This window comes from Perca fluviatilis, chromosome 13, assembly GCF_010015445.1.
Source record: "Perca fluviatilis chromosome 13, GENO_Pfluv_1.0, whole genome shotgun sequence".
Classification (NCBI taxonomy): Eukaryota; Metazoa; Chordata; class Actinopteri; order Perciformes; family Percidae; genus Perca; species Perca fluviatilis.
In genome coordinates, this window is record NC_053124.1 from 18,274,374 (window position 1) to 18,296,420 (window position 22,047).

The 22,047-nt window shown below is 39.2% G+C and overlaps 1 protein-coding gene across 1 annotated transcript; it reads right to left on the reverse strand.

Moving 5' to 3' along the window:
* Window positions 1-3,405: 3,405 nt before the first annotated feature.
* On the reverse strand, window positions 3,406-17,368 carry si:dkeyp-120h9.1 (uncharacterized protein LOC566469 homolog). Its single transcript, XM_039820680.1, has 10 exons — window positions 17,031-17,368; window positions 16,014-16,156; window positions 14,880-15,005; window positions 14,483-14,627; window positions 12,584-12,707; window positions 9,698-9,801; window positions 9,486-9,582; window positions 8,288-8,437; window positions 6,864-7,047; window positions 3,406-5,924 (listed from the first exon to the last, which is right to left on the reverse strand). Exons 1-10 carry the CDS (start codon window positions 17,336-17,338, stop codon window positions 5,830-5,832), a joined length of 1,476 nt encoding a protein of 491 aa, XP_039676614.1. The 5' UTR covers window positions 17,339-17,368; the 3' UTR covers window positions 3,406-5,829.
* Between the last annotated feature and the right edge of the window lie 4,679 nt (window positions 17,369-22,047).

The window sequence follows — 22,047 nt, forward strand, 5'->3', positions numbered from 1 at the left end:
GAGTACAACTTTAATAGATTCATATCTGTTGTGCTTGACAGAGCAGTTCCTATAAAAGCTAAAGTGTTAAGTGCTATAAAAAATATTAAATCCAATTATTATACGCTCAAGGCATCTACTCTGTAGTGGCCGCTAGTTTAAAAAAAACTACACTCTATGCTCTCTTAATAAATACTGAGATAATCAGCAGTGGAAAAAGCCACTCAAACACTTCTGAGGAAATAATCAATAACCTTCAACCTTAGTTGAAACATTGGCTTCCAAGCAGGAAGCAGGCTGGAGGGAACATGTTTACTACCAGAGAAACAGACCTTTCAGCTCAGCAACATTCAGACAACAGCAGCTAGTGTGCACTCGGTTTCAATTGATCCTCACTCCTAATGTAAGCAATTAGCACTACACACGTTCTCTCTTTGCGTATGTAACAACAAAGTTCATATTGGTCATCAAAAATCTTTTTAAAAGGCACCGAAAAATAAATGTTTTTTTCCCCGGGACATTATGGGTTTGTAAGAAACACCCGATCCAAATATTACACCACTAGACCCTTGGCACAGCCAGAGTGCTGTAATCCATTCTTCCTACAATCTGATCCTACACAATCAACACAGATGCTATTTCAATTAAACATTCTCTTATTAAGTCTGATCAAATTGACTTCAGTGTCAGCTGACCAGCGTGTGTGTGTGCGTGCGCGCGTGCCAAACATTGTTGCTGATAGGATTTATTAAAAAGTTTCCAAGTTAACGTGTAAGAATAAGTCTTAATCATCCAGAAGTGCTTCACTAATAGCGTACTTGTATTATAGTCTGGATCAACGGAAGTATATTTCCAGGATAAAGCCTGACATCCGGCACGATGTCAGGCTTTGCCTCTCACTCTCCGTGTTGCCAGTCTCAAAATTTCTTTACTACAGGAAACAACAAACTTCGAGCTAGCAAGCTTCACGCTAAAAATGGCAAGTTTTGAAGAAAATTTGGATCGTGCAATAAGGCAGGCCTGCTGGGTTCTTTCAGTGAATGATTGTAAAGATTTACAAAGAATATGTTTACAGCATTTACTATCCAACTGGGACGTTTTTGGACCGATTGGCGGGATTGCTATGGACAAAATACACACGCCGATAGACTGGTAAGAGCAAATTATGTTTAACCATGTATCCACTTAATTCATATAGGTCACGTTACTGTATTGTGTGAAAAGTTTACTTCATTTAATATTGAGTGTGGCGTTTCCTTTGCAGGGTGCAAATGTTCCAATAAAACAAATTCCTTCCCGAGACCATTTTGCAGAGCCATCGTCTTTGCGTACAGAAATTAGCGCTGCCCAAGACGATTGTGATTGGTTTAAAGAAATGCAAATACCCAGAGCGTTTTTTTTTCTTCTCTTATTCTAGAATGTATGTGTGGAGGAGCCAAACCTTACTCTACATAATTTTGGAGATAGGTCTGGCAATGCGAGACTACTTGTACTACAACTAGAGACACTTCCATCTTATTTGACCCTGCCTGATAAAATTGCCATTAACCAGGTGTGATGTTTGCAAAATCACCAGATTAGGAATGGGTCCAAAGTTTGAATGCAGAAGCTATAAGAGGGAGTTATGTCATAAAACTACATATAACCTGGTCTATAATTTCAGCCAAAAAATGAGACATTTCTCACACAATACTACCCTCAACATCAATCTTATCCAACACCTAGTCCACTGTGGTGGATGTAAATGGCGCCTGTTGGTGGAAAAAGAGAGTACCACCTACTGAGTCTAATTACTAATTTAAAACACAAAACCTGGAGGATGTGCATTATATTTACCTGCTTAAAGTCATCAAGTACCATCAGAAATAATAGATAAAAGCACATAAGGATTTCAGAGCAGCAGCAACAGTCTGTCGGCGTCACTATCCACACTTCATTTGACAAGACCGATGACTTCACTGGGAGCTTCTCAGTTTCACGGCAGAAGTTAGACAATTAAGGTAAACCCAGGAGACAGACATTTTGAAAGAAAAACAAATGAGGGCAGAGAAAAGCCAAACTAGTAGAAAACTAGTACTAAAGTAGACTAAAATTCTCTTAATCCACAGACACTTACGGTTGAACTCTCTGCGGCGAACATGAGGCCTCCAGGGTCGGTTTCGTATCCAGTTCAGGCGTCGAGGCAGCTCCATGATGCCAAGCTGGTGCCAGTGTGTGATGGCCACTCACCCATTGAAGAGCAGCACCCCGGTGCTTCTGCCCATCCAGATACTCCAGGACAGATACTCCCTCCAGAGCATTAGTGGTGCCAAGTACCACCCTAAGCAGCCTGGACCTTTTAAAGCTAATAATTCACTTTCTGCAGCCGTCCTGCATTCTCTGGGAGAGAGCTGTTACAGTAGCAGTCATGGTGCTCGGCTGCATTGCCTCTCCACTGCTTTATCTTTTATGCATGAGTCAGTGGAACCCAACTCCCTCCACTCCTGGGGAGGGACAGAGGCAGGCCTCTCCCCAGGAATGAGCGCCTATCGAAGGGCAGCATCTGAAGTGAAGAGTGCACACCATGCTGAAATGTGATGCCTGTGCACGGAGCCCCCGGGGAGGCAAGGTGGATTGATAGACAGGAGGTGGGGATTGGCCAGCTACCTGAGGAGGCTGGAAGGAAGATGGGCAGTCAAAGACACCATGACAGTTTCTGTGTGTACATACTAGAAATACACAGCATCAAGTCATCATCTAACTTTGGCAGTCTAATGAACCTCCTCTTACAGCTATGTTGGTCTTTAATTCACTGCTGCCCTGAATACTGACTGTTTGTTGGAATTGTGTAGCTATGGAATGGAACACTGGTTATAATCTGATTATTTTGCTCACAAACAAGAAGTTTAAATATAAAATCCAACATGTTGACAATATATTACATTCAAGATACACGGTCAGGAATTATACAGATTTCCACTACTATAATACTCATATATATACTATATTTATAATAAATTTACTATACTATATAACTAAACTGTGTAGTCCACGCTTTACAAGATTATGCCAATCTTTTACTGAAGAACTGCTAAGTTACTATCAGAACAAGATATTTTGTACTGCATTATTTAGTTTGCTTTGATAGGATTGTTTTTTAATCTGCAAACAAAAAAAACAACATGGGAATATAGAAACAAATTCTGTTAAACTTTAAAATAACTTTGGTTGACAGCTTCAATGCAATTTATAGCAACCTATTTACAAAAACAAAAAAGGTATCTGGAGCTAAATCAACAGAGACAGATCACTAAACTGCAGTTTGACAGGATTTCATGAAGTGTTACAAGAGCATGACCTCTAGTGGCTGTGAGCTGCCCACTGCAACCAGAGGGTCAAGACAAGCCTACGTAGAGGACAGTGAATAAGAACAGTCAGAGTCACGGAAACATTCTGTACTTGCCTTTATTCAAATAAAACACAGCAACCTTCTGTCTCAGCCCTTCACTGTATAGCATCTCTTGCCATTTGGTTTAAATAAAAAAACAGTCAACAAAGCAAGCACTTAAACAATTCTACAAATATACAACTTTGTCAAACACGAACCAAGCACAAAAACACACATTCAGTATTTGGTACCCAATGAAACACATCAAATATACTGCAACATTCAAGTCATGTAAGTATATATGAGTTCATAACATGGCAATATATGAAAATACATTTAAATGGTTTACTGCAGATATATGGTAGTTTTCTTCACACACACAACACACACAAAAGTGTGTTTAAATGATGACAGAGAGAAAGCAACATTAAACAGATATCGGTGTGCTTCTATTGGCTGGTGTTGTGAAAGTGCTTGACTCAAGACACTGCATATGGTTCAATCTAAAGGCCCGATTATGTCTAGTTGAGAGTTAACCGACCTTTGCTAAGATGTGAAGCTGCTCAACCACCTGAAAAACATTTGGCAAACCCACGAGTCAATGATTGTGCTCAAGAGCTACGTACGTTACAATATCAAAAATAGACAGGGCCTTTGGCAGACCACACTAACAGAAGGCACATACAGCTCATAAGGACTACAGTACAAACACCAAAGTTTGACTCATTTCTATCTGTAGCTCAGCACACTACAGCTATAATTTTCTCACTAAAAAGTAGACATTTTGCTACGGGCCCACTGCACTCTGTGAGCAGAAAGATGTTCCAACTATCAGCTTGTTTAAGACCTTTGGCTATGCACGGTGACTAAATGGTCCAAGTTGGTGATATATTCACAAGGCAACAATTACATTAAATCTCCCATTTGTGATACAAACTCTAAAGACAAGAGCGGCTAAAAAAATAAAGATCATAAATATCAGCAACATGTGCCCATCAGCATGGTTGATCCTGAGGCTTGTTTCAACAAAGACTGCATACTGACGACAAACATTACCTAGGAGTCTGGCAGGTACATTTGTTAAATCCAGAAACAATCACATATTTTTAAAACATTTTTTATATATCCAACACTTACATTACAGTTACATTCCTCTCACCAGTTTGTGTTTGTTTGAAAAGAGAGAACAAGGTGACAATATGACAACAGCATAAACAAAAACATGCAAATTGTAGATGGACTGGAATGACACTTTATCTCATTGCTTATCCCTGGAAGTTATTATTAGCTACCACTAGAAGGCACCAGAAATCAAATACAGCCCTGATGCATCAAAGGATTGAAAACATTTCACATGCATTACTGAGGTGGAAAGAAAAGCAGGAAGCATATAGTGACGGATGTATCATCATACTCCTATTCAACGGACGCATCAGAACAGGCTTGTTCAAACAGCAAGGAAAAACAGCACTTTTGTAAATAATCTCTCTAAACATCTTTCCATTTGGTCCAGTTCTATAATAGATCAGAATAAAGCCTTTCTATAACCAAGGTAGTTGTCAAACAAAACAGAAAATACAAATGTGATGTGCAAATTTGCTGGAGAGGTCTGTCAATAAGTCTGAAAACAATATTTTTGGACATCGTCTGACTGCCTCACCAATAAAGTTGATGTTTAAACTCTTAGTTTTATGAGTACCACACACTGCCAAATTACCCGTCTGATGTTGATGCACACCAATTAAAACCTTTACAGACCCACCCCATTGGGTTGCGTGTAATCAAACATGAAAATGCTTCTTTTTCTGACTTTTTTTCTAATCAATGTTTTTTTTTTCTTTGCTTGTGAATTATTAATTCATTTTACAATCTTAAGGCCCCTAAAAAAGTTCAAATAAGAAGGAAAAGAAAAATCACCGTTTGCAACCTGTGATTGAGGGTTCACAAGCATCATTTCAAAAAGGGTCACAAGGTTTTAACCATCCATCCATGTGATGCAACACATGTAAAGCATGGCAGTTTTCAAATCCACCTCTGTGTGTTTTCCTTAACAACCTCCTGTTTGTAAATATATCAGCTCAGGCATCTTTGCTGAGTCAGTACCTTCTGGATCGGGTTGTTAATTTCCATTTGTCGCAGTGTCCCCCTAAGGTTTTCCTTCAACTTGCGCGTGTGTGTGTGTGTGTGTGTGTGTTGCTGCATTGTGTAAACATGTGAATGTGCTCAGCTTTCACCAAGTTGTTGGGGTTATCATGTACACTATTTATTCAGAGCAAAAGCCTTCTCCTTTGTACATATGGCTCATGTGTGAGGGGAGAGGATGTGTGTTGAGCTCACCTCTCCGGTTTCTTCATTCTTCTTTAAAATCGATCAGACTGTACTTATCCAAATCCTGATTGTCTGCAGCTCACAGCTTCCTTTGTGTTCATTCTTCCTCTCCCATCCCTCCATACAGCATTTCACACAAGGCCTTTGTTGCTCCATCATTCCATCTTGTCTGGGTCTATATTGTCCAGGTCGATATCAGGCGAGGCCACACAACACATGCACAGTTTTTGGGTGTACAGAGAGAGCTTATCTGAAGTGACAAAAAAAAACAAAAAAAAAAAACAAGGGTTAAATTCAGAGATATCCGCTTTCAAAACGGCCTACAGCATTTCTAATTTAAACATTTCAGCATTAAATTATTTAATGGGGGGGGGAATTCTTCAACTTCAGGTTTTATACGTGCAATACAGAACCCTTTACAGAATGGGGGCTCAATATTACACTGAACTTTGAAACACTAATCTCAATCACTCTTCAGCTCTTAACACTAAGACAAGGAGTTTTACATGTGGTAGCTGGTCTAACTTACAGTAAGACTAGTAAGCTACTTTAAGAGGTTATCCATAATAACATCACACAGCCACATTCATTCACAGGGAAATTTTACAGCTTATGTCTCAGGACTTTGGAGGTTATTAATGAGCCAAGCCAATATATCAGCCGATACTGGCCTATTGCACATAGTTGATTTTTCAACTGTGAAATGTGCCGCTCAGTATATATCTTGGTCACAATTCTTAAATAAAAAAACAAAAAACAAATCCAAGGGTTCCGTAGAACATTGTTTGTTGTATTATGTGTTCGTGTTAAATTAATATGCGCCTATATCGTAATCTGATTTTTTAAACTCCCAAATATCAATACCAGTCTCAAAAATCCAGTCCATCTCATCATCAGGCTTTAATTTCAACAGTACTTTAGTACAATTGTATGTAATTTAACACTGAAAGAGTTGTCTCAACCCTCCGTAACCGCTAAGAAAAGTCAGCCTCTGAACCAGTGAGCTGCTCGGTCAATTCACCATGTTTTCTCAGACATGTTGGTCTGAATGGTCATGAACTCTTTAATATGCATCTACATTTAAAAAATGATTCTAGCAAAAGAAAATATTGTTTTGAAAAGCAGCAAAAGACTACAGAAGGAGGGTCTCCCAAAAAAAACATGACCACTGCTATGATAGGATTCTTACTGAGCATTTCACTGAGGAAGGCTGGTCTGGAGCTGGGTGGCAGGTGGATGCAAATGAAGTAGACTGGTACACCAGACAGCGCCACAGCAATTCCCACCAGAGAGTTGATGGTGTCGCTGTAGAGGGGAACCACTACAAGGAATACGCTGCACAAGCAGTAGACGATCGGGAAGAACAAAGACAGCTAAAGGGAAAGGAGGGAGGACAGGCAGAGAAGGATGACAAGGGCAAAGTAAGTAAAGTGGAAGTAGAAAAAAGGAATTGGGTAGCAAAAGGCCAAAAAAAAAAAAAAAAAAGTAAGATTAAACTTAAAACAATAACATTAACAAACATTATTAGTTTGAACCATATTCCTTTGATGATTTAATCATGGCTCTAATTGGCCTTAAAATTGCTCCGGCAGTTTGCAGCGCAGTCACTTCTATGGTTACTAAGAGAATCTTGAATCAAAACATCATGGGCTTCTAACATCATCATCATCACTTGGTATGGCCTGCAATGGAGGCACTGTCGATGGGTAAACAAAAGTAAATACAGGTCTAAATGCTTGAAAGAGTTTAGATAGCATGTTATTTATCTGACTGTATCCTTTTGGAGGAAAGATTGCAACTTTGTGCATCTTCTTACTTTTTATGTTTACTATTTATATACAGTAGTTGTCTGTTCAGCCGAAGCATCTAAGTCTTAAGAGATGTCATGATATGACAGCTTTGGCCAAAGGGTGGCCCCATTTACCCAGCATGCATCTTTCTAACAGGGTGATGGCAAGAAAGATCCCATCCTTTTATATTTTTCCAGGTGTCTAAAGCCTCTTCAGCCAGACTGCTAAATTTATAGTTAGACAAAGGAACAGCTCTTCCCCCACAGGTCATCTCTCTCATGAACAAGGACACTTGTTAGGTAAACATGAGACTTTGTAAATAGTTGCCTCTCCCTTCGTGGTACCATTACAGTCAGTCCTTTGTCCCAGTCCAAGGACTTTTAGTGAAGATTATAATGAACACTTTGCAAAGAGACAGACTTGTAGCCTACCTACAGTATTGCATTCATTATTACTGAATCCCCTTTGTTTTCTTTTCTGTTTTAAGTGGTGTATACAGGTACTTTTTTCTGTTTTGATTGATACTAGAAGCTGCTGAAAACCAGAGTCAAAGTTCCTTGTATGCAAAAGCACACTTGGCCAATAAAACAGGTTATCCCAGTAATTTATCAGGAACTTTGTGTGAAAGAGGCTTTAGTGAACATTTCTGATGGTTTACTGTATTTTTTCTGTTGGTCCCTGTGGGTCCCTGTCTGACTTTAATTTCATGTGTCTGCATATTTCCTACTACACTGACGCAGGGAAACTCATGTGTGCCTGGAAGGCACAGTCACTATGATTCTTAAACATGCGCGTCAGCACCCCTGCTGCATCGGTTCTTTACCTTTACTGGTCGATGCATATCAGGAGCTTTGACGCGAAGGTAGATCAGGCTGGCTATTGACAGGCCGATGAACAACCAGTAGTTGAAACTGAAGTAGTTGATCAACTGGAAAACATCAGGCACAGACAGGAAGAACAGAGACATGCCACCCTGAAAAGTGAAGATCACAAAACACACAAAAACACTGAGTTCGGTAAAAAGCACACACCAGAGGCCTGTTACTACGAAGCAAGATTTGGCGTTAACGAGGTAACTTCAGGTTCAACCCAGGGTTTTTTGTATCACGACGGTGGATCACTTGTTACCGGGTTAAATCACCGTGGTAACTTATGCTGAACACCTAATATAATTAATAACGATGTCACCGTTCTTTGACGATCCGGTGGAGCTTGGTGTGCAGAGAGAGAGAGAGAGAGAGAGAGAGAGAGAGAGAGGCTCTCTCTCTCTCTCTCTTAAAACATTTAGAGATCGACAACCCCATTAACATTCCCTGATGGGTATCTTTATGAAAGATATAGATTTTCAGCAGAGGGAATTACGTATCTTTGTAAGCTTCTTGAGCGCACATCGGTTTGAATTATGTTTTTATATTTTTTATTTGCTCTCACGATCGCTTACCACTGCCATGGTTGCAACTGATAATATAATAGGCTAAAGCAGCGACAGTTTATGGAAAGCAAAAGTGTAATTATGGTCAGATCTAGTGCCTGACTGATGGGGAGGTGATAGGCCTATTGATAAGCGTTGTGATTTACGCTTATCAGCGTCGGCTATTTTATGACAGCTTTCCTTCCTGTTTCAGAAAGCAGCGACTGTATTGCGTTTTGCCTGTTAAACCGTGTCGGTGTTCTTCATATTTATGTAGAATTATAGTTTGCTCTTCTTATGTAAAATATGCAGCTCTGGTAGATGTTTGCGATTGGTCACGATGCGCAAACACCGCCTCTTTTATGTGAACGCGGGTGCCGCTGGATTGGGAAACCCTGGGTTGATTGAACTAGTTGTTAACCAGCGTCGTCACACAGCTTATGCAGGACCGCGGTTGTTAGGTTAGGTGAAGCCGGGTAACTGAAAGAAATCCAGGGCATGTTGATCTTGATTCGTAGTACAGGCCTCAGGGATAAAGGCATCCAGAGTTGATCAAAACAACCAAATACACAATTTGATTTCAAGATGCATAAAAATATGTGATACTAACGTTGAAAAGCAGGGCAGGAATTGGTGTGAAACGCTTTATGTGGATCATGCACAGCACATTAGGCAGGTGGCCTTCTCTGGAACCAACAAAAAACAACCTGCAGGAGAAACAAAACGGTGAAAACACATCTTAAAATTCAAAACATTACAGGCAGAAATAGGATTTTGTAGAATAGCATATATCTGCATTCAGGTGTGCTTGTATGTAATGACCTGGAGGCAGCGATGATGGAGGAGTTGAGGCCTCCGTAGCAGGAAATGGCCACAGACAGAGGGATCAGCCATCGACCCCAGCCCAGCACCTCATCTGCAAATGTCTGCGGAGACATCCAACAAAGTTTCTTCTTGCTCACATGGATTTATTAGTAAGATCATTGGCCCTTAAAGTGATGGTTCGGAGTAATTTCACCCTAGGGTCCTTTGCACCATGACCTCGAGCCAAACACCCCCCCAGAAGCTTTTTTCACCTGGGTCGAACATTGGGAGAGTTAGCGTAGAGTAGCGTTATCAGCTGAATAGCTTAGCGCAGGGGCTAATGGATCCGAAGTGTCTCTTAACATTACCCCACTAATAATGCCCGAAATGATACCAAATGTCTACAGTAGTACATATAGGTTATGCACTCATAAAACGATGGATTGTAAAGTTTGTAAGTACACCATATGTTTATGTAAATAACACTTGCCTGCTGGCTTCTCGTCTCTGCTGTTGTTGTTGCTGCTGTAAGACGAGTGCTTAGGGCCGTCTACAAATTACAACACTGAAAAGAGATGCAACAAAAATATTTTTTAATTTAACTTATTTTTTAAAGTAAGTGCTGTAGAATAACTAGCAGGAGACAAGTTATACTTGAGGTAAGTTTGGAGACATTACCTTATTTAATCATTCAATTAATAAATATTTTTGTTTGCATCTCTTTTCGGTGTTGTAATTTGTAGACGGCCCTAAGCACTCTTACTGCCCAGTAGTAACAGCAGCAGCAGCAGAGAGCAGAAGCCAGCAGGCAAGTGTTATTTACATAAACTTCTGGTGTACTTACAAACTTTCCAATCCATCGTTTTATGAGTGCATAACCTATATGTACTACTGTAAACGTTTGGTATCATTTCGGGCATTATAGGCCTCAAATCCATTATTCAGCTGATAACGCTACTCCGCTAATTTTTCTCTCATAGAAAAGCTTCTGAAGTGTTATGGTGCAAAGGACAGAAAAAACACAAAAAAAAATTAAATCATAATATTAAACGCAGGATAAGAGTGTTCGCAAATAACACTATAAACCGTTGATTACTCTGATGTTCCATATTTAAATCTGTAAAACACAACTCAAATCATAGGATTAGTAATAATGTGACTTATAAGCATACTGATTTGCGCCAATAATTAAAAGATATTTTAACTTACTGATCTAAATATGTTAACACCCCCCAAGTGTAGGTCAGTGTAGTTCCTAAAAAACTACCAACAATGGCCACCTGTAACCTCTGGTAATCTCAACCAGTTATGAATGAAAGCAACAAATAGGGGAGAGATAATAGTAGGAATTACCTCTGCAACAAAGAGATTTGGCAAAATGTTGTAGTGCTGTACCATTTGGGGTCTTTGGCTGAGAAAAAGCTAAGTGACTGAAGTGGATTTTGGTATTTACTAGTGCTGTCAGTTAAACGCGTTAAAGACTTTAATGCAAACCCATTTTAACGGCGTCAATTTTTTTAATCGCGAGATTAACGTTCTTTTTGGTCTAGCAAACTTTGTAGTTTTTTTCACATGCTGTTGCAACAACTAGTAACGTTAGAAAAACTACAACCCCACACCGGATCTAGCTAGACCGGAAACAAAATAGCAGTCACGCGCACACACTTGTTTGGGTTTGGGAGCCAGCCAAAGAGTAGCAGGCTAACGTTACGTTTTGAGTGGATGTGGATGAGAAAAATGTAAAGGTTACAAATGTCCTGCTGTGGCATCTGGTTTTGTTTGTAATGTATAAGCAAAGTTACAGGGTTACATCTCAGTTAGGTTAGGTACTTGGAGGAATTGTGCAATAATGACAGATTCACACATTTTTCTTTTGTTTACAGTAAATAAATAAACAATTACAAATCTTAAAGTCAAGTTCATAAAGTAACTTTCTTTGCATTCATTTGATTCCCAATCAAGATACACTGGTAAGAATTGCGTTCCATTGTTACTATGTACTTTAAAAATAATAAAATTTTATTCATGTGATAAAACATGTGATTAATCGCGATTAACTATAGAAATTTGGCAATTAAAAAAATGAATCGTTTGACAGCCCTAGTATTTACTAAGTAATCTCATACTTGGACAAGTGCTATTTGGCTGTCTGCACATGATCAGAAGTCAGAGCTCGACTCGACAGGTGGATACCAGAGAATCTAAAGTGCACCTCAGCACTGATAGGTCGTCATACAATTTAATTAACTAAAAGTTGTGTGCAAATTAGAGTAACACCTCTTGAAACTCAAAGAAGCTGTATACGATTCTTTAGTCAGGATTCTTTGTAAGGATGTGTTTTACAGTAACTGAACTTTCAGTGCAGTGCTGAGGTGTTAAGGCCAAGTAGCGCAAGGGGCCCATGGGACGAGGTTTGTAGAAATATTTGCGGTCTTAAATTCAAGAGAGCACACAGCCTGTGGCCTGTTGGAACATTAGTAAACCATTAGAATGAATACTAAATATGATCAAATACCAGTACAACTCTTCCTTCTCCAATGGACTAATCACATCATTAACTTCCCCATGTTCCTGTGTGGGGCGCTAACCTCTTTAGCTAAATGAGGTTCCTGCCATCATCTAGACTCCTGCAGTCAGATAACCAAAGTGAGTATTGAGCCAGACACTAGTGCCAGCCAGACTAAAAGAGAGGACAGCAGAAGACAGGAAGTAAAGATCAAAACCTGCTGCCCCAATGAGGCTGAGCAGATGCTGTCAATTTGGATAAGCCCTGTGATGTACAGTACTAATAGAGTTTGTGGGTAGAGATCAGGATGCACACATACTGCTGGACTGCTGGATTTGTTTTCTGCTCATATGCAGCTTCTGTAGTGCAGTGTAGGAAAATGCACTAAAGTTACTCACCACAGCAACGGCTTCGCTGCTGAGCACTTTGTCTGCATCCATGACAACGTAGTAAGCTACATTTGTCAAGATGTAGATCACAGTGACAATGGGCATGGAAATAGCGATGGCCAAGGGCAGATTCCTGAAAATGAGAAAAGTAGTTTTCATCAACTCAAGGCTCTCAGTTGTGTCTTAAATATTTACTGAAGAGAGCTGAGAAAAATAATTGCTACAACCCCAATAGCCTACGAATTGCACAAAAGACACATTTCCCCTGACCCCCATAAATCTTCATAGCTGTCTGTACCTGACGGGCAATCTGTGATTTGGACTGTACTGTCAGGTTACCATACCAGGATGGGATACCATATTTTAGAATACTCTCTAGTATTGCATGATAGAACAACAACATACATTTTTGTTCGACTCCATACACTAAGTCTTCGTAGAAAATGCATCCTCTGTTGAAGTCTGGAACAGAGAGTATTCACGTGGTCCTTCCAGCCGAGTGCATTATCGATATGTACACCAAGGTACTTGTAAGAGCTAACCTGAGTAATGGGTAACTTGTTGATCACTACAGGCCTGGTGTCGCCTATGGCCTTTGGGTCAAACACCATCTCCTCAGTCTTGGTCACATTTAGCACAAGATAGTTGTCTTCGCACCACTGGACAAATTCCTCAATTTCCGTATGATACGCTGCTGGGCTTCTATATTTGTGCATAAGGCCGAGGATTGCTGTATCATTTGAGAATTTAATAATACAATTGTCAGTGTGGAGTTTGCAGTCCGCGTTGCAATTCGGTCCAGTAGATAACGGTCGTTAAGGCAACGTGGCCGTATTAGCACCAGGTCTCAGACCCCCCCCCAAATAAAAACTCTTCGGATCTACACAATTCACGTGGATGACATTTTCCCATTCAAAACGACGATTTTCGCCGAAAAGCGACTAGTTTGCAGGTATGGATAGACGATGTTATCGGCTGGCCGATATATCGGGCCGATATTTGCGTTTTTACGTGTATCGGCCGATACGCGGCTGCTGTGTTCGCCGATAGTTTTTTCCCGGCATTATTTACAGACAGGCGTCCACAGCCAGCTCTCTTAAATTACAAATCAAGCACTTTATTTCAATGGCTACTTTTCAGGTTTATTGTTTTCTTAAATCATTTCAATGTGTTGACAAAGGACATTTTGTGATGACCTGATTATATCTGTCTTATAATGTCAGCAAGCAATGCATCATCAAGGCTGTGTTGTAGATGTTGGTGAAAGCATTTTACCCTTGCACAGTTAACCATATGCAGTGCACCCATCCATAGGATGCACATTGCACACATAACTTGGGTGATATGAATGTAAGATGATTTCAGAAGTGACAATGATCTGTGTTTTTGTTTATTATTTTTAAAGAAATGGCAGAGCAGATTCTGAAAACAAATCCAGTGTGGCAGGGTTTACATTTTTATGATGTAAATTGAGAGAGCAAAAGCAGTATCGGCTCAAGAAAATCGGCAGCCCATATCGGTCATCGGCTTGGGTTCCTCAAGGTGTTTACTGACCAGATGTGGAATGCTGTTAATAGCGTAATCTGTGCCGCACCCCAGCCTATAAGCAAACTGAAAAGGATCTAAAAACACACCAACATCTTGCTTAAGAAATGACACCATTATCCTCTCAAGACATTTCATGACAATGGATGTCAGTGTCACAGGCCTGAAATCATTATTCACTTTTGGGCAAGTTTTTTTTTTTTTTTTCCCCAGGTACACGTGAATTACTTAGTTTAAAGTCAGATTGATGCAATACCAGATTTACAGTGAGTACAGTTATGTGGTTAAGTAAAAGCAATGCCATCAGGAATGAAAATCAATAACGCTTGTTGTAAAATCTTTCTGAAATACAAGACCTTGTACCTCTCTGGGTTTTTGATCTCCTCCGTGATGAAGTTGAGTGTGTCCCAGCCAGAGTATGAATAGAGTGCTGAATAGAGGGCCAAGGCCATGTTACCAGGGTCCAGTTTGGAGCCTTTGAATGAGTCCTCAAAGTTCTGGTCAAAACCTACACCAACACAGCGTTGTTACATGAGAAGTGTTAAAAAATGTTGCTGTCATCATCCAAGGCTAAATATCTCCTGAATATTTAATATATATCAGCTGATGCCTTCAATATTTTTTTTTTCCTTTTATATACACAAGCAGTTTAGTCATAAATAAAAAAACATTCATGGCAATCATTTGCTTCATCCCTTCAATTTTCAGTAAAGTCGGAGAAGTGGCGTTGGAATAATACAAAGTTTATAGGACATCCTACCTTGTCCCAGCTTTACCAGGCCAGTAATAATGATGACAATGAGAGCTAGGACCTTGGCTACAGTGGAGATGACCTGAAGAATAGCACCCCATTTCACTTTCATACAGTTCACACAGGTCAGCAGACCTGATAGAGAGAAACCGTAAGAAAAAAGTCAAGAACTTCTGAAGAAAATGTGTCTTGATATATTTAATGTCTGTAATTCTAATTCATTTTCTATAATGAAAGTCAATGAAAAGAGGACCGAGATATACAATCATATACTGAATATTTGTTATCAACTGGGAGAAGGGCATGAGTAAATTCATTTATCAACTTCAACATTCTGTTTTGCACTGTTTATATGTGGTAAAGCACAAACTCTATTAATCCAAGGGGATTTCCATTACTGAGTTTGAGGCCCTTCCCTGTCACACAGCTCGGACTATGCTAAAGATCTAAACTATAGAACATAAATTAAACAAACAGGTTTTACAGCAGGTTAGAAAGCTACATTGCAGTTATTCTTCTTAAATGCCCTTTATCTGAATGCATCACAAAACTTTAGGAAAGCCATTCACTAAGCACAGTAGGATTAAGAAGAATGCAAGTGTAGCTGCACAGAAATCCCTCTAATTGTTATGGAAACAAAGACTAAATTAAGCAGCTATGTTTGAAAAAGCACCCAAGGCTAACCACATAGAAGTGCGTTATATAATTAAATGCAGCATGCTTGGTTTAACAACTACAGAGCATTTTAACACAGCGTTTCCTTATAAACATGTGGTTGTTCTCTTTCAACTATTGTGAGTAACTCTTCCTCAAACATTCAACAGTTTGCAGTTGACTTAACAGGAGTCACATAGAAGGTGAACATGCAACTTACAGCAGCTAGTTACCTCAAATTAAATAAAATCACTGTAAACACAACTGTACACAAGCAGGGTGCAAAAGAAAAGGCAATTTAGCAACCCATACCGAAAACAGGTCCAACACCTGAACATGTGATTGATTTTATTTAGACCTGTGGTTTTCATGACTTCTTTAAGCACAGACTGTACAGTGCAATTATACAGTTGTATTGCATGATGCAAATTAGACAATCAGTATTTCACACACACACACACACACACACACCCACACACACACACTTACATATGATGACAGCAGCGATGAGGCGGACGGCGACATAGGGCGCTGGACAGCTGGGGTAGAAGGGCTTAACCAGGTAGTTGGAGAAGGTCAGAGCTATCACTGCCTGACAAGCAGGCTCAACTATCAACAACGACGTCCACAATCTACAGAAGTGATAAGTCTTAATTATAATTCATAAATATAACCTCTTTTGTTCAACTTTAGTAATATAACAATTAATTGTTATTTTATGAATCTTTAGCATTGGAAAAATGTCTTTCCCAATTTTAAATTCTGTACTGCACATGCTTAAATAATAATAATAATAATAATTATAATAATAATAATAATAATAATAATAATCTCTTATGTTAAGTGAACTGCCTCCACTAACTAACACTTCCATGAAAGAAAATATGTTAATATAGCAAAGGACATACCATAACTGTGTGAGGCCACTGTTTAAATCACTACTTAATTGGAAGGATGAGATGCTGTTAGGATATGGCGAGGAGAGACTAACTAGTTGCTGGGGGAAACTGTATCCAATATACTGTACTGTATACTGTATGTGGTCTTTTGCATTATAAGTGACAATTGGGCACGGAGTTAATTTTACATGAGAGATAAACACATCTGTATTTGGTAACAATAACAGCTGACAAAAAGGGACCAGGCATACAGTAGAATGTATGTACCAAAGCTAATTTTATTCACACCCTGCAAGCTATTTCTTTGTTTATTTCGGCTTCGCACCTACTCCCTTTGGTTTGTACTGTATGTGCGTGCATACTCCTACTTGCCAAATCTAATTTTTCTCTCTCTCTCTCTCTCACCGACAGTTGATCTACTTCTGTTTGTTGTATCATTTGGGAAAGGGTAATTTATAGTGGGATTATAAAATGTGTCTTTTTTTCAGGAGCAGTATAAAAACAATGCAAAGTGTTTGGTAGACTTGAAAGAACATTTGTTATGCGTTAAAACAATTTGTCTTCAGACAAAAAAAATAATAAAATAAAGAGTAAAATAATTATATACCGAATAAAAGCCAAGAAACCTCCAAAAGCCTCCAGGATGTAGGCATAGGAAGCACCAGATTTACGGATGGTAGTACCCAGCTCAGCATAGCATAGCGCTCCAAACACTGAAAATATCCCTCCAATGGCCCACACTACCAGGGACAGGCCAAACGAGCCTGTGTACTTAAGAACCCCCTGCATGACAAGAAATGAGGAGAGACTATAGAGCATAAAACAAATTTTGTTTAGGGTGCTGTGAAAGCTGTCAATTGAACTGTGGTGCAGACCAAACAATGGCACCAAGACTAAGAAATAAACCCTTAACATTACTCAATAAATACTCATTTCAGATTTAATAATGTTTGAATAATACAATGTATTTTACAATCAAAATATAAACCGCTGCCCTGAGACCCTGAGTCTACCTCAGCAACCATTTTGAGCGATTTACAGTCTTCAACCTCAACTCAGTGGAAGTAACAAATAAGCAACGAGGAGTGATAAAGAAGACTGATTCCTGGCAGAACCAGGTCAAAGCCAATGAGACGAGGAAGAGAAAGAAGAGAGCAACATAAAATATTGGACAAAATGGGTGTAGACTAGGAGAAGAGAAAGGGAGGTAGGAGTGTAACTGGAAGGCGGAGACTATACCCGTTTTAAACCGCCATTGTTGAATCTGAGGAGTAATTTTTCACTGGGATAATCTGTAAGAAAAATAAAAACAGAGTGTCACAGAAGTGCTTTACACATCTCAGTTTTGCTGGAGGAAACAGAGATGGAGTAAGTGATCCTGAGAGTGTGTCATATGTACCCCTATATCGCCTAATGGACACTTGGGGTTACTTTAAATGAGCAAATGAATGCCTTTTTAGATTTAGGAGGTGCTTTGCATATTTAAAAACCAGTAAGTAAGGGACAAGGCCGCTACATCAACCAATAAAATTCAACACAAAATGATCAAGGGTGGTTTTACATTATTAAACAATTGAAACAAATTTGAAAAAACTTGATGTCAAGCCAAACCAAATAGTTACAGTTCATGAAAAGCAGACATTCCAAAGATGGCGCTGCCCTGAAAAACAGAGTCTATCACAACTTAAAAATAACTAAATAAACTTGTCTTTGTGAAAGCAACTGTACAATGTAAACCCACATTGGAAGAAAACTTAATAGTTTACACTACAACTGTGTAACTAAATATACGTGCATTAGTGCTATAGGGCACAGCATCCATTTTACCATATTCTTAACCATAGTAAACCATTTTCAATAAAACATATCGCTTCTGTAAGCCCGGAAAGAACATTGGCAGAGATAGTTGTTTTCATGGGTTTGAGAACTCCAAGGTGGTCATGCAAGTTTGTGGTGCTTTTGTCTTTCCAAAAACAGACAACATAATTTAAACCTGGTGTTATCATGTGATCTGCATCTTGATACATTATCTGAATAATGACATTTGTTTACATTTTTTCCTTTGCCAAGGATTGGGTTGTCTGTAGCTCTGTAGCTTGCGTGATATAGCAGGAAGAGGAAGAGTTAGGTTTCACTTGCCAAGCAGGTTGTTCCTAAAGGTAGAATGTGATTTTAAGTATTACTTGACTGTTGCTAGAGAGCTAGAGAGTGAATGAAGAGAGGGAGCGCCGTACAAAGCAGTATTTCAGAGGAATGTGATCCAAAAAGATTCTTTTTGGATTGTTGCAAGGCAATGATGTCATGTTATACCTTAACAAATGTGGCCAAACCACAGACTAGGGCTGCAAAATTATTCGCAATTGTATCGAAATCGCAATATGAACTAGTGCAATATCCAAATCGCAGGGGGCGCAATATTTGTTAATGGCAAAATATGTGTCAAACCATTCTGAACGAAGTATTGTGGTGCTGCAGAGACATCCCGGCCTACAAATCCTATCCTACAGACTAAAGAAAAAAAATCTTTGTTTGGTACAGATCCTCGCAAAAATCACACTATAATAATTTTAATTTCTTTCATAACAAAAACGATCACTCCCTCCAATATCGTCAATCATATCGCAATATCAGTCAAAATAATCGCAATTAGATATTTTCCTCATATCGTGCAGCCCGACCACAGACAGAATGAAATCAGAACAAAATGCTAGCAAGGCAGTCTTAGGTAGTGTCCTGATTTAGGATCCTAGTGGCCTGAGGGTAGAAGCTCCTCCCGAGCCTCTCAGTGCTGGTCTGGTATATCCGGTACCTTCTACCCAACCTCAACAGATGGAAAAGCCTGTTACTCGGGTGGTTTCGATCTTCAATGACTATCCTAGCCTTTTTCTTAGTATACATTTGAATAGTTGCTAAATTGACTGTGTTTGGAGAGCATGCTCCGGTGTATTAAATCCAGTGCTTCTAATTCACTAGTGAACAGTCACAGAAAGTGTTGGTGCACACTGTAACCCCTTTCTGCTTTCCAAAAACATACATTATTTCTGATGGCCAAGTTCACTCTGTGCTCCATTTTAATAGAGTAGTATTACTACTAGCTAAGTAGTATAACAAACCACTGGATATTAATCAACTGACCAAAAACTGACTCCAATTTACTAACTTCAGTCATTCACCTAGTAAAAAGACCTAGTTGCGGATGCACAGCTGTTAAGATTTGATTGCTATTAAAGTTAAAGTTATTAAACTTTGCTGTTAGCGCAACAGCTGATTGGATATGGGAGGAAGCAGTTATCTGTAACGTTAGACACGTTTTAAAACTGAACTACGGTGAGAGCGCAGACAGGATGGGGATGTGAAACGTGGACACGGACATTGTGTTTCAAGGTTTACTGCACGCGTGTGACTAGGAATGTTAACTTAAGCACCCACTCCTGTCATTCCACTCAACACACCAACATTAACGTGACTTCTTGTGGTTAGTGATTAGCGCCAGATGGATGATTGCTAGCCTTGTTAGCACTGGCCCGACACCTGATCAAGAGGAGAGTAAGGAATAAATTAAAGCGTGTTTCACTACGTTAACGTTAATTCACTAGCTAGCACTAGCGCTAGCACCCATCTAAACCGTTTAAATTCGCTGTGCTGCAATGTGATATAAAGCTAACAAAACGTTACAACATACTTGATGCTGTTGATGCTAACGTAGTCTGTGATATAACGTTAGCTATATGGAAACGCTTCGCTTTCGTGCCATTTACTAGCTCCAGACAGAATTTAAAAGTGGAGATTATGAATGTACCCAAAATAAAATATCACAGGAACTAGTTACCCTCGTAGTGCCGTCTTTTTCCCCCAATGGAGCAAGCAGCAACCCACGTGCCGTGTTTCAGATTCGATGGACCAACCTTAGCTGGTTAATTTAGTCCAGTGAACAAACATCTGCAGTAGCTAACTCCTCCTCATCACCATCATTACCGCCAAAGGATGGTTAGCCGCGCCCCCTGACAGAAAGATGACAGCGATTGTGACGTTTCTTCCATCCCTCAACAGAGACAGCCAGCCACGTACTGCGCACACATTAATACATTGACTGTATACAGGGCCGTAGCCAGCGTTTTGAAATTAGCGAGGTCCAGATCTTGTTTTGTTTTAATGGAGCCCATCTACTGCATTTCTGGACGAGCAAAATGAATACCGAAATGACATGTCTATGAAAATGACACCTACAAACACAACCCAAGCTACACACTACACACAAACTCATTATCTATAATTAAATAGCCTATATACAGGGGGACATGTGGGCAAAAATAATTTTATTAAAGCTGCACAGTTTGTCACAATCAGTGGAAAAGAACTATGCATTTACACAAGTAGCTATAATTAAGTACAGTTTTGAGGTAGGCCTACTTGTACTTTACTTCAGTATTTCCATGTTTTGCTACTGTAGCCTACTCCACTGCATGTCAGAGGGAAATATTGTACTTTTTACTGGTGCCAAATAAATGTAGTGCAGTAAAAACTATAGTTTATTTTTACATAAAACAAAACGTATTATATGATTGAATTCAAGCATAGCATGTGTGTATCATTAATGATATATGATGCTATAGATTATTACCAGCGGCTCAGCGCACATGTGCAGTCACACAGGCATGCCACTCTGAGTTGGCGACAGCTATAATATTTATCTATAGCTGATCTACTTACTCTCTATATTTAAATCTCCCAATAGAACACACTATTTTAGATTCACATCAATTCAAGTCGTTTTAATACTGTGCTTATACTGCATCTGTTCTTTTATTTTCATGTTCAACTGCAGTTCATTTTAATCTTGTTAATATTTTTGCAGCCTGGTTCTTGGTTGTCTTTTGTAAAGCAATTTATGTTTTTGAAAGCCTCAATTTTTTTCTCTTCTTGTACCCCAACTTGAATTCTTTTATCTGCATGTTCTTTGAATGTGTATAGCATATCTACAGCATTATTACAAACTACAACTAAAAACCTCTGTTCTGGTTAATCAGTGATCATTCACAAGGTCATCTTAAATTTGTGTATCGTTTTAAATAAACAGTAGCCTACGATATGCTTTGTTATCTATGCAAACACACGCCTTTTGATAAGGAACATGCCGTTGGAGTTATGAACTGTGGTCGTACTTTGTGTTCCCTATAGTCTATCATGCATACATTCAGTTGTCAATAAAACTAGCACAAACATGTCGATAACTGCAAACACCTATGAATTAAAGTTGCTAAATGTCTGTCTGAATGAAGCTTGGTCTTGGTATACAATGAATGATTATATACTGGAGGGTATGTGTTGTAAGATTCTCTTAAACCATGGATTCCTCCAGCTAATAGCCTAACTTGAGATTTGCTGCCACCTAGTGATTGTTGTTTTAATGATTCCATCCACTTATTTGGTATGTTATGGTTTGACCTTAAGTATTTTCTGCAGTCACAAAAGGTGATAATTGGTATGATCTATTTTTATTTATTTTTTTTGCCTGTTTGCATGGATTAGGATTTAGGCCCTGGATTAAAACTGTAATTCTGCTTCAGCCTGATTCTCCTAGAAAGGAATCACTTTGCATGTTTAGGCTTGCAAGGCCCTAAATC

Bases quoted from the DNA above. Each gene is read 5' to 3' on its own strand.
- si:dkeyp-120h9.1 (XM_039820680.1), bottom strand. From the start codon at position 17,338: ATGTTAAGGGTTTATTTCTTAGTCTTGGTGCCATTGTTTGGTCTGCAC. The intron at 15,006-16,013 runs GTAAGTGTGTGT...TCTCTCTATCAG, and splicing joins CATCGCTGCTGTCATCATAT to GTCTGCTGACCTGTGTGAAC. The intron at 5,925-6,863 runs GTAAGAATCCTA...TTGTCACTTCAG, and splicing joins CTTCCTCAGTGAAATGCTCA to ATAAGCTCTCTCTGTACACC.